The sequence below is a fragment of the Copadichromis virginalis genome, linkage group LG2, assembly GCF_057382275.1.
Source record: "Copadichromis virginalis isolate Kocher_CV1m ecotype Utaka linkage group LG2, C_Virginalis_male_GT1.1, whole genome shotgun sequence".
NCBI classification, from domain to species: Eukaryota; Metazoa; Chordata; class Actinopteri; order Cichliformes; family Cichlidae; genus Copadichromis; species Copadichromis virginalis.
Genome location: NC_140619.1, coordinates 26,675,593 through 26,688,832, shown reverse-complemented (window position 1 = coordinate 26,688,832; position 13,240 = coordinate 26,675,593). Strand labels below are relative to the sequence as shown.

The 13,240-nt window shown below is 41.0% G+C and overlaps 2 protein-coding genes across 2 annotated transcripts; one reads left to right on the top strand and one right to left on the bottom strand.

Moving 5' to 3' along the window:
• The first annotated feature begins 35 nt into the window (after positions 1–35).
• On the top strand, positions 36–5,707 carry dok3 (docking protein 3). Its single transcript, XM_085476065.1, has 5 exons — positions 36–392; positions 1,213–1,515; positions 1,810–1,900; positions 3,697–3,884; positions 4,278–5,707. Exons 1-5 carry the CDS (start codon positions 336–338, stop codon positions 5,148–5,150), a joined length of 1,512 nt encoding a protein of 503 aa, XP_085332191.1. The 5' UTR covers positions 36–335; the 3' UTR covers positions 5,151–5,707.
• A 285-nt stretch (positions 5,708–5,992) lies between these two features.
• On the bottom strand, positions 5,993–6,963 carry atoh1b (atonal bHLH transcription factor 1b). The gene has a single exon (XM_085476078.1). The coding sequence runs from the start codon at positions 6,817–6,819 to the stop codon at positions 6,034–6,036; it is 786 nt and encodes a 261-aa protein (XP_085332204.1). The 5' UTR covers positions 6,820–6,963; the 3' UTR covers positions 5,993–6,033.
• Between the last annotated feature and the right edge of the window lie 6,277 nt (positions 6,964–13,240).

Genomic DNA, 13,240 nt, shown 5'->3' with positions numbered 1-13,240 from the left:
CTGTGTCTTCTGGAAAAAGTGACAGGTGTGGCTTAAGTGTGGTATGGTGAGGAAGTTGCTACAAGATATAGACAAATGCAAAGGGAAGTTGACACAAGACAACAGCAGCACACAACTCATGTCCTTTCTTTTGCAACAGCTAAAACGCAGATCAGAGAGATACTTTATCACACACCAAAGTATGCAAGAAAATAAAGGCTGTTAGTGACGTAAAGGAAACATTTATTCTTGTGGCCAAAGGAACCTAATTTTAACTTCGTTGGCAGTTTCATCTTGGCCACAGAGCAGCGACTGGTGTAAGAGACTACAGGTTTTCACAGTCAGCGCTCACAAGCATGGAGGTCATCTTCAAAGAGGGAATGCTGTACCTTCAAGCTGTCAAATTTGGAAAAGTAAGTTTTATAGGCATTCATCACATGTGGAATATATCGACTTGTTTCTTACCTGCTAGTTGATCAAAAGGCGTTAGTGACTCTAGTAGTAAATCTAATGGAAATGTTTAGTCCCATTTAATTTGTTAAACGCTGACATAACCAATAGCTGTATCTCAAAATCATTTTTAGTATTTCATGAAAGTCTAAAACTTTAGTGTATAACCGAACGCTCATGCACTCAGATCAGTGTGAGTATTTCATCCTTTAACCCAGTTTGGCAGCAGTAGAGTCACAGGAACATTAACCTACATGAAAATGAATAATCCTTCCGCTACATTAAGTAAGAGAAAGGCGAGTGTGAAGCTAAATCTGTTGAATGTTTAAAAAGTCATGCGTGGATATGTGGATAAAGTAGTAAAGATCTTATATTTGTTCTTTTATATACTAAACAGCGTTAAATATCAATAACCAAGACTTACTATACCTGTGTATCATAGTATTTAAGTCTTACAGCTGTTTTGTATATGTCAGGCTGTGGTTTGTGAACATCCTGGCATCACTGAACAGCGGCTCATTTGTTCTGTGAAAGTAACCTGTGATGGACAGAGGACCATTTCTACTTAAGATCTCCTACAGATAGTAAATAATGATACACACATACATATATATATATATATATATATATATATATATTATATATATATATATATATATATTATATATATATGTATGTGTGTGTGTGTGTAGCCACTTGGTAGCCACAAAGGAAAGATGCCATTCTTGCTTAATATCTTATTACCTCCCACTTATTAATAGTCACTTTTTATCATTTCATCAGAAAACATGGCGGAAAATGTGGATGGTGCTTTATAAACCCAGCTCTCAGGGGGTTGGCCGATTGGAGTTCTATGCTCTAGCTGACAGCAGCTGTGTTACCGAGCAGAAAAGGATGTGCCGGCAGAAAACACCAGAAAGAAAAGTCGTGCGTCTAATTGACTGTCTCAGTGTCACGTTTGCACCAAAGGAGTCTTGCCCGGCTGGCTGCACAGCCTTCTACCTAAACACCACACAGTCAACCTACATCTTAGCCTCCACATCAAGCCAGGACTGGGTGAATGCCCTCTGTCATCTAGCCTTCCAGGTATCACACATCTCCAATCCTGAACAGTACAAATATGACCTTTCCTTTTATGTCACTGGTTAGGTTTTAATTTTTGGGAAAGGTCAGTAAGGACAGACTCTGCCCACATCCAGAGACAAGTAGCATAATAAGGAAGTTAATGCATTATCTGTAACTTCTGTCCCTTTTACTTCTCTAATTCTTGTGCTTGCACAAGCTATGTACCTTCTTGCATCTTACCACTTTAAAGCCATAAAACAGTGATAAGAGGTACTTGTACACTCCATGTAATGTTTACCATGCCACTGTTTACAGAAGGATCCTGGAGAATCAGACAAAGGGGATTTTGAGCAAGATAATGGCTTGACCATGGCGGACAATGATCTTTACGCATCTTGGAAAAGCGGTAATGCAAGCACGTCTACACATGATTAGGGATCAGGCACAAGAAATCGAAAACAAATAAAAATGTGCAGGTCTTATTTCTGTAGCTTGTCTATTCGTCCTACACACACCTGTTGAACTCTGTGTACTGGTTAATAAGAGAGTGCGTGAAAACTACTAGTCTTAGAAGATGAGGTAAGAAAAAGGGGAAGGTTGGTGTAATTTCCCCCCCGAATATACAAGGAACTATTTTAGACTTTTCTTTATTTTACTAATTTACTATTCACACCCAGGTTGGAAGAGCCAGTGTGGCTATTTACATCCAGGAGCATGGCACAGAGAAGCAATCAGGTGTCCATAGTAATGTTATTTGCACACAGGAACACATTGCCAGAATTTCTGATACAAGTAATATTAACTCAAGGTTATTGTTGTGAAAGGGTCTATTTTAATTAAAATAACACACCTATGCCACTTTATCACATGTTTTGAGAAACCTAGTTTCAAAGTCAGGATATAATAGCTAAAAATTACATTTGTTGCTATTACTTCCAAATTCCCCAATAATAAGCATAACTATAGAGCTAAAAATATGGTGTTTGACTCCTTCGTCAACGCCAACCTCCTCCAGCAATCAGCTTGCATTTTACTGGTGTTTCATTTTAGCCCATTTTTGCTACACTGCTAATAGATTTGAAAAGTTACATTACAAAAATACTTCGACTTACTCCCCAGTTATAAATATGGCCAGCCGTTTCTTTATCAGGGTTTTATTGCGGTGTACTAGCTCACATTAAACTATCAAAGGTTTTAATGAGCTTACAAAACTTAACGACCTGTGCCACTTTATCGCATGTTTTGAGGAAGGTACTTGCAGGGTTGGGGTTTTTTTTTTTTTGTTTGTTTTTTTAAGCAGGAAGTGATATAAATGAAAAGATAAACAACCCCTGCGAGGGCAGTTATGTTCTAAAAATGATGAATACGTTTGCGTCCCCCCCACCAAGCTCAGCATCACTGTACAGCCCTCAAATATACGTCAGACAGGTAAAGAAATGCACCACAAGGGTTCATCGTAAGCAAAACCACAGCTTAAGACCAACTTCCTGTTTCAAAGGCAGCCCGCTTTACCCAGTGTTTTTGCCTTCCCACAGATTTTACAAGCACTAACGATAGATCACCTTCAAACAAATCCTTTAACAGTCTGTCTGACTCTCTGATCAGTGACGTTTCTTCCGGTTTCCAACACTGTAGCAAAATTACTCAGCTGACGTCAGCAGGTAACTTGGTGACTGAAGTGCTTCCACAACCAAAGGATATAATGGGCGATAATTTGATTTATTATTATTACTTGTAAATTCCCCATTAATAAGCCTAAACCTGTGAGTATATTATAATAAAAAAGAGATATTTCAGTAGGATAAGCAGAGAAGAAAATGGATGGAAATATTTCACAGCATCATAAATTCAAGACATCAGCAGAAATCCCCTATATATATGGGAGCGGGCGCTACAGCCGCTAATTTATTCAAACATGAAAGCCAGAATGTATCAGCGTCAGCAAGCTCTGACTTATACAAATGCATTTCTCTTCATTTCCTAATGGATTACACTTCTCAACAATCCAGAAAAGCCAGCCTCACAGAGAGATTAGTAGAAGGCAAGCAATTTTAAATCAGATTTTTCAAAATTAAAAAGTATTTGGTGTGCATTTATTTCCTGTGCTGCTCAGACCTCTTGTGGGGAAAAAAAAACCCCAACCCTTTGTGTGTAGTTGCGAAACACTAACCCTTGTGTGATGTCATGTGTTCCTGTCTTTAGAGCTGACGCTTCCTCCAAACCAGTACCAAGTAACCATCCAGAGCACAGAGGCGTCCAAGAGGTGCAAGCTGTCTGGGAAGTACCTGGTCTCCATAGAAGGGGAGGCAATAGAGCTGCTGGACATGAGAACTCGTTACATCATCTTCGACTGGCCATACAAGCTCCTACGCAAATTTGGTCAGATTGAGGTAAAGCACTAGATGTTGTGCAGTCCCTATGCTGATGATAAACCAGGTATTCCAGTGGGTTTATTTAGAATTTCTCAAAGGGAAAAGCTTTGTAAAACACACTCATTGACTTTTGTGCCAAGAGTTGGAAGAAAAAAATTACTACCACTCTGTTTGTACTCTAAATATGAAGCGACAGCCAGCAGCTTGTTAGCCCAGAAACGGAGGAAAACAGCTACTCTGGCTTTGTTCAAAGGCAGCAAAATCTCTAAAGCTCACTAATTAACATGCTGCTACTCGTTTGTTTATTCTGCTGCTGCAAAAAAAAAAATTTAATTCAAAGCTGAAGTATTGCATATTTTATAAAATGGCAAATGTATTTCCTAACATGAGGATCTTTGGCTGTGATTGCAGGGGGGATTCAGCATCGAAGCAGGCCGTCGCTGCAAGTCGGGACAAGGCGTGTTCATGTTTCTGACCCAGCATGGTCCCCAGATCTTTCAGACTATATCTAAGCAGTGCACAGTGGAGAGGAATACAGCAGTGCAGCCTCCCAGTGCCAACAGAAGATCACTAATTGACCCATTTCCTGCTCCCCCGCCTGCCACAGCTCACTCTTTCGTCGACCCTTCCATCTACAGTTTTCCAGATGTTTCAGCCGACACAGAGGACAAGTTTACCGGCGATTACCCCATTTATGACGACCCTGTGCAGCAGATAAAACAGCTATCACTCAAGCCTCCTCTCTTGGGCAGCAACGAGGCTGTGGCAGAGGAATCTGAGGATGAGGATGAGCAGGAATGGTGCTATTCCCTGGAGGCTCTAAATCTGGATAACAATATTGAGGACAGCATTTACTGCAACTTACCGAGAGGCACGCCTCCTTTGATGAGAAAAGCCGAGGCAGATAATTCAGATTGCATTTATTCAGGGATAAAAAAAGTCAATTCTCTGACAAATCTTCAGCAGGAGCCTTCCTATCCCCCCTTACCATTGCCTGTACCCCCACCTCCTCCCTTATCATCCGCTTACTCCTTAGCCAAACCCCAAAACCAGCATGCGCTCCCTGTGAATAACTCCTTCCAGCCAGAATACAATACACAAGCAGACTACGATGAAGACGATTTGAATGAGACTGAGGAGGCCAATAGCTCCTCTGCTCAAGTTACCCCCTCAGAGGTGCCTGGCAGTTTTAAACACAGGCTGGCAGAAATCATTTCTAAGGACTTGGCAAAGTTCCAGCCTCCTCTTCCCTACGGAGCAAGCAGCCTCACATTTTCTCAGTAGACTATCAGACAGACTAGACAGGACAATTTTATCTGTGATAAATTGTCATAAAACACAATTAGTTTCTTTACTTCTATAAAATCCCCTCCACTGGGAACATGCAGTTAGGCATTCTGGCTCACAAGTGTTTGATTGTTTTTGCAGCTTGTTATATGAAAGATGCATCTGGAATACTTTTTAATCTGCAAATGCTGTTGCCAAAAAGAGAGATTTATTTTGTTTTCTTCTGCGGGAATGCTAGGCGAATACCTTTAATGTGACATTAACTGAGAAGGTGGGCGAGCATTTGCCCGCACCGTTTCATAATGGGAAAGCTGGGAGAGAAAACAAACGACCTCGCCTTGTTATGTTTGATGCGCTACACATCATCTTCATTATCATCCTCTCTGGAATCAGTTTGGTTTCTTAAGCAGAGTGAGGAGGGATTTGTCACATCAACTGTCAGTATCTGTAAAACAGAGTGGAAAAACCAATAACCCACATTGTGTTTTGCTGTAATTACTGCATGTGTTTGCTGACAATATCCATATAAAAACCACTTAAAAAGCACACTCTTATGTTAAGTATATCTTTATTGTACCAAAAGAGCCATCATAAAATACGCTATACATAAATAGAAAAATACTTGTTTATTGTTTTTGTTTGTTTTATTTGACAAATGTCACTAATGAAACTGGAAATGTGTCTAGTAATGGTTCAGAGTATAAAGTGCATAAAAAGGGCCTGCAAGAGTCCATCACATCCAAGCAGGTTTTTCTGAGTTTTACCTGTACTTTTACCTGTACAGGTAGTGCAGAATCTCAACTATTATTAAAAACAGGACTTTGAGAGCGTCTCTGCTGGTCAGCTGATATCTTCTGCCTTGTAAAGAGCTCCAAACAAGTTAAAAGTCAGTGGCACTGACTTTCTGCCACTGTTTCCCGCTTTGACCCTCCTCTGCGTCACTGAGATGTGAATATTCCCCATCGCTGCTGCTGGAACAAGTGCCTGATTTATTTGATTCCATGTCAGATGTAGGTCCAAGTAAAATCAGATGACCGATAGATGCGGAGGGGTCTCGCTGCTCTCCGGTCAGAGGTTTCGGGGACTGTGCAGCGGCTGCTGGCAGCAGAGAGTGAATCAGGCTCCTCCTGGAGGTCTTGTCTCCAGAGCCTGGACGAGGACTCCTGCACTCTGGGTGAACCACGCCGGCCAGGAGCTCAGACAGCTCTGTGATGTAAATCTGCGCCATCTGGAGGGTGTCGTATTTGGATAACTTTTTCTCGTTTTCCAGGGAGGGGATGACACTCCTGAGCTCGTCAAACGCTTTGTTCAACCCGTGCATCCTCCTCCTCTCCCTGGCGTTGGCCGCCACGCGCCTGTGTCTCTGAGGGCCGAAGTGGCTCGTCTTGCATCCATCTGGCGCCTTAGCAGGGTCTGTCTCTGTCATGCCTTTGGTGGTAACGCGGTCAGTGAATTCGGTCACTGGCACAAGTTTCTCCCGCGAGATGCCCGCTGCCTCTGCAGCCGCGTGCGCGTCCCTAATTGAGAGCGCACGGATTGAAGTGGAGGAAATCCAGGCTTTGGAGCTGATGTGGGCCAGGTTGTGCTGCTGCTGGTGATGCTGCTGCAGCAGAGTGAAGTCCTCTGGGTACTCCGACCAGCTCGAAAGTTCTGCTTTTGCAGCCATCACTGCAGTGTCCTGATGTGGTCGTGCACGGCAGGATATAAAGGTCGCACTTTCGCTTCAGCCGGTGCCAGAGTCTCTGGAGTGGTTTGCGCTGCGCCTACAATTTATACAGCCTCCCCTGTAGTCACCTTGGTGTCACTCCCAGCCCGCAAACAGCCCTGACAGCACTGTAGCCTCAGGAGGCAGCAGCTAATCGCACAATCCCCTCTGACCCTGTCTGTCAAAGAACAATTAGACAAAGCTCGACTTTTTCTCCTATTGTGCATTGTAACTCAATCACGACCTTGTTATCCCTAAAAGGAGACGAGTATTAATCATTTAAGAGCGTGCAATAGCCGACCTATGCTCTACCTAACGAAGCTCACCCTACTCATGAATAAAAATGTATAGAGAATGAATGATTATGTAATAAATTAAGTTATAGTCTATATTATGTGTCTATATTAATAAACGCGAGCTTGTATGGGAAAACGTTTGTCTTCTTTTTAATTACACAAGTGTGTTAGTCATATTTCTATAGTAAGTATGTGTTTTTCTATAAAGTCATCATCATCCTTTCCATGGAAAATGCATTTCGGCCTCTTTCTCACGAGCGCAGTAACCGACTCGTGATTGGTTCTGACCCGCTGAGAGCTGTGGTTGTGGAAAACAAACGTCCAAGTTTGTTCTCAAACAAACAGTAAAAGGCGCCCAATCATTCATTATTTGCAGAAGAATAATAAAACTAACAGGTGTGAGACAAGGATCGAGACACACCTATAGCTGAGGCGCAATAACTGATAAGTTGTCTGAAGGCGATTTATGAACCATTAAGAAAAGTTGGAAAGAAAAGAAAAACACTCCGTCATTTATTATTTATTGCTGTTATTTTTTTTTTTGCCGTTGTTGTCGTTACAAGATTAAGATTTTTCCCCTTTCAGACCCAGCCTCGAAGGAAGAAGATAAATTAGGCTACAAATTTTTGCTCAGGGTCACGTGGCCCCTGGCCTGTGCCTATCAGCTGGTGTCCCTTGGCACCGCTCACAAGCCACGCACCTCCGAGACGGTGTCACCCACGTCTCCCATATGCTGCCCACGGCGCTCACTGAGCTCTGACTCTGACATGAGAGCTAATCATTCATTAGGGCATCAATTACGGCGGAGAAACAACTTCAGCACCGGTGACGGACCTGTCCGCTGAGAGATCTGAGATGTTGTAGTGAGGAGTGACTGGGACAAATTTTGCATTCAGCGATCTCTCTCTCTCTCTTTCGGGGTCGAGTAGTAGTGAAGAAAATCACCGTGACCTGCCCCGCCGCCAGCAGTTTAATGAGGCCTGGTCTTACTTGAATAAATCGGCACGTTCTTCGTCCCGGGATGTCCATTCTTTTTTTTTCTTCTATTTAAAGAGGGCTGGGGGGGCTACATGAATATTTCATTCCTTTAGCCCCAGTGCCAGCGCAACAGCCCGCAACCCTGCGTGCAGGCTTTAAAAAAATGCAGCTACACTTCCCATCTGGTGCGGGGCGTGAGGGGGGGAGTGGCAGTGGAGGCCGAGGAGGTGTGAGGAACATTTCTAAGGTCAACTTGCAGCGACCTTCTGTAGGAGACAGGCGAGAATGAAGGGAGGGGGGCCTTACTTTATCTTTACTTGAATGCGTTCTTCTTGAGTGGTGTTAGGCCACTGTACATCACTGTGACTAAATGATGCAATGACCCTGACTAAACTAAACAAATCAACTCTGTAACTGTTTCCTGCTGAAAATGCACAATGCAAAAAACATGAACCTCAAATTGCACAAAAGTGTTTTGCAAAAAATTCCTCAGCAATTTCACAATGCAGTTCATGGCCATTGTGGCTATTGCTGCTTTGTAGTGCTATGTTCCCATATCAAGTAAACACAGGGCCAGTATTACCCATACCGATACCAACACCATTACTTTTAACCTGTAAAGCCAGTGTATGTAGGGGAGAGCAGTGTCATGTGTTATGAGATGACCATCGTGATTTTTAAAACACATCTGACCACATTCTAATGACCACTAATTCATCGTGATTTTTACTTTCCACAATACTTGATAAAACACACCTTTCAGCTTTTCGTGGATTTTAATACTGGGGTTTTTGGAGACCTATCTCTATTCTACTAGTATCCACTTGACTCGGTTTGGTTGTTTTCCATTACAACTGAGTGTGCAATGTGACCGAAAGTTCCACAATGTCATTTTAATGTGACACAAACACAAAACAACAATGGAGAATGAGGAGGCGATGGTGCTGCTTGGTCTATGGTTTTTGTCAGAATAAGGGGATCACGGTGTTCATTTTTTGTGTAGCCATTTCCCTCGTTGCCGGGTTTCAAAAACGGTGGTTTTGTTTTTTCTGAGGCGGTTGCTCTTAACTTGTCAAGTGATGCTGTTGACTGCTCAATAGGTGGCATGCAATATGTTGATGGCACATTTTTAGATTGACTCACTTTTCTCGGAACCCAGGCTGAGCAGGTACTAAACAAGTACTTGGTACCAGGTGCTACCACATAATGGAAAACTCTACAAACTGAGTTGAGTCAAGCCAAGTAGGTACTAGGGAAAAAGAGGCATAAATGTGTTTGTCTTTAAAGCACCTTTGGTCAGCTTTTTCTATTTAAAATGTGCTATAAACTACAACTAAAATAGACATGAAAGACAATAAAGAAAAATTTCACACATTTTTTATAGGGCATGCTTCAGGTGTTGTCATCATTTCCGAGAAAAATATTTAACACATTTAAGACATCATATTGAACTTAGAGGACAGAAATAAACATTGATCATGTTGCTATCCAACATCAATAGCGGAACAGGTATCGACGCTATCGATATTTGGATCTATCTGCGCACACTTATTGCTTTGCAAACAGTGAATAACAAACAAAGTTAGGTGGTGATGTAGCCCTGGTACATATCCCAGCGATTACTCCTTATCCTTGAATCATCCACAACCTAAACTCAACCAGCCAACCAACAGCAGATTCCACTTGAGTCAGCACATCTTTCCCATAGCTGCTGTTTAATTAGCACTAACCACCTAAGTTGTTACACTTGTAGGTGATTGCAAGTGGAAGGTACAAGTGCCCTTTGACCGGTTCGTGTTTGCTGGTAACTGAACTTTGTAAAGACTGGGGATTTTTTTTTTATGTGTGGGTTATTCTTATAATGCTGACAAATAAGTCAAATGCCATAGTTAAAATTATTTACACTAATGGTGATATCACTGGGGATGCCCTCATCTTCTCAGTTGTTATGTTGGGTGACTGTGACCCCGACCGATCTTTAAAACTATTTTTAAGGCTTTTTAAATGAGGTGTGAACCATATTTATATGTGAACTAAGTTCACATATAAATATGACTCTCTACTTTAACGATGCATTTTCTTGTTTCCTGGAAACAAATAGCTACAATAATACCTGGGTAGGTGACAATAAAGGAAATTAGATCTCTCTCTCTCTCTCTCTCTCTCTGTGCAAAAATAAACAAACCATTTACTAAAATGACAAAGTGCACTTCACCTCCCAACTATTTGCCTAACACACCAAATTACAGTAGAATTAGTATTACAGAATACCAGCAATTATCCGGAAATTATGACCCAACAAAGATAATAAAATAATAACCACAGTTCTGATTGTAATATGTTCTTAATAAACAAATAAATAACAATCAACACATATAAATGTGCTTTTGATGCATGCCTTTGAATTCCTGTTTACTATCCAGGCGTCCCCTTTGTTTTGCTCCACCCACTGAATCGCATCTAACCCTGTGTTGAGCGTGCTTTACGGTTGCCTAGCAACATGCAAACAGCCACACTAGTAAACTGTAGCTCAGCTGTTGGATTTCCTTCCTCGTCGCCAGCATTCAGTGGGGATGAATGCTCTATAAAGTGTGCCGTCGTTTCGCCTTGTGTTTTAATTAAAGACCTGTTAATTTCTGAACAAAAGACTGTTTCATTTTTTTTTTTCTCGTGCACCAGGAACAGTGAACCTCTTGATGTTCGGCGGAGTCTGGTCTGTAATTATCCTCTCACACCCCGAGCTACGGAGGTGGTTCTAGTGAGCAAAGAGAGAAACCGTAATGCCCGGGTTTCAGGCGCAAATTAGGACAATTAGTGGCCTCATTAATTTGGGAAAATGGAAGTAATATTCTAGTTAAAGTAACGGTTCATTAAGTCAGTGCTATCTGTGGCAAAAGGCTAATTGATGAACTCTGAGAAGGACAGTAATAATGAGAGAAGACTTTTTCTCCGTACAGTAGCACTATTAGGGCTTTGTGTTTAATACCTGCTAATTTAGGAACAATATACTTGAGTGGTCGCCCCTGTCATCGCGAGAAGACCTCAATTGTTCCTTATTGAATTGGAAGAAAATGTCGCGATACCTGAGACAAAGTCACTGCAGGGTGCGGTTTAAGTACGAGGTTTGGAGTCAGCCCTGCACCACTGATCACAGGTGTTACCGGATACCTTCCTGAAGACACGTGTCACGTGTTTTCTAGCCTACTTTGATTACTCATTTGCACACTTATTCTCATTCTGTAATCCTGTAGATCACACCGAAGCAGTAAAAAAATGTTTTATTTACTTCTTACACCATTAAAAGTTTTAGTTTCTAATTTGCTTTGGTACTGTCACTGAAATAGATGAGAGCAGTGACTGAAAGTAATACCAAAAAAAACCTAAAAGACTAAATTACAAGACTATTTCTATATCACACCCACCCTACTAACCTATGATTATATCTTTCTATCTATATATATAGATAGATAGATATGACTGTGTGTGAAGCGTTAAAGTCAGTATTTGGTATGACTTCCTTTATTATTATTATGTTAATCAAGCTTTCTTGTATTTTCTTTAGGTTGTCTTCAGGAAAAGGTTTTAGTTCACTGGCACACTGGTGTTTTGGGTTTCTGTCATGCTGAAGTTGAGGCCCAGCCTCTGGGGAAGCCAATCAATAACTGAAAATGATAATGCTGTTTTTTTCTTCCTATTTCTTAAAAACTTGACTTTTAGATCCTGTTCATTTGCTGTAGGTGTTTTGTTTTTTAGGCCCACCACTTCGATCTCCGCTTGTCTAGTTTTCTCAACCTTTGTTAAGGACACACTGCACACCGTGCTGAGCTATATCAGGATTTCTCTGGAAATCACCTTGTTGGTGCAAAAGTAGTACTTTATTTCTGTCAGATTGAGTTATTGTTGGCATTTCTTTGTAGATTCAGCTAAAGGAGGAACAAATTATGTGTTTTCACAACAGGCCTAAAGACACATTTTAAAATGAGTTCTTTGCTAAATTATCTGTTATGTGTCATCCACTGATTTATGTGCTTTTTTTTATATACTTGAATGATACAATTCAGCGTTAAGTGGCTTTAAAAAAAGCCCTTCAGAAAGCTTGGCGAACTACTGCTCACAGACCACATTAAAAATGACAAGAAACGTTGGCTTCCAAGAAGCAAAAATAAAGAAAATGAGAGACATTTAAGCAGTAAAGTATTTAAAATAAATACATTTTACTGGTAAATCTATATATTATTTAAATAAAACCTTGGTTTCTGTTTGCACAGGCCTATTTTTCCACTCTTGCCACCTTGTGATGCTGTGTGCTCTCATTAGTGATGAATCCATCTTTAGAACTTTCATTGTTTAATAAATCTTAAAAAAAAAGGGAGAGTTGCTTTAATGGGTTCTCGTTAGTGTTTTGCTTCATGTATGATGGGTTGAAAATGCAGTGTTTGAGTGCACTCTTTTCATGTACCAGCACGCCATATGGCAGATAGGCGAACGCCGAGTGGGCTGTAAAGACCCAGTCCATCAAAAGAAGAAGAAAGGCTTCCAGACACTTGAGCATCAGGGACTCTGAAAGCTGTCAGCAGTAGATAGACACTTATAGTGTGTAATGGATGCTCAGGCTATTGTGCTTTTAATAATACCATTATATGACGTTTTGATGGGCGGACAAGCACACGAGTGAACTAAAACCTCTACTGTCCCAACTTATTTTTTTATCATTAAGGACTTTGGTGGTTGCCAAAAGTAGCACTGGGTCCTTATGAAAGTTATTGATTTTAATTAGTGCATTGAAAACATATTTAGGATTTAAAAAAACCAATGGAACCAGGAATTAGTAACCTAGTTTTCATTTTCATGATAACAATTTTTAATTTTTACCCTAGCAAAGGGTTTTCATGCCACCTTCAGATTTGAAAGCTACCAGAAAACGCACACACACTCACACACACACACACACAAACACACACATGCACACAGTCTAAAAAAAAGTGACAGGTTTTAAGGAAAATATTATTTATTGTGTGGCTCGTGTATTGTATTGCATTACATTACATCAGATATTTTTATTTTTCAGGTCACATATGAACTTGAATTTTTCATCATGCAGTTCTTGC

What these genes read in the sequence shown, in the direction of transcription:
- atoh1b (XM_085476078.1), bottom strand. Translation starts at nt 6,819, where the DNA reads ATGGCTGCAAAAGCAGAACTTTCGAGCTGGTCGGAGTACCCAGAGGAC.
- dok3 (XM_085476065.1), top strand. Translation starts at nt 336, where the DNA reads ATGGAGGTCATCTTCAAAGAGGGAATGCTGTACCTTCAAGCTGTCAAA. An exon ending in TTACGCATCTTGGAAAAGCG is followed by an intron (nt 1,901 to 3,696) that starts GTAATGCAAGCA and finishes TCCTGTCTTTAG; the next exon opens with AGCTGACGCTTCCTCCAAAC. An exon ending in GCAAATTTGGTCAGATTGAG is followed by an intron (nt 3,885 to 4,277) that starts GTAAAGCACTAG and finishes CTGTGATTGCAG; the next exon opens with GGGGGATTCAGCATCGAAGC.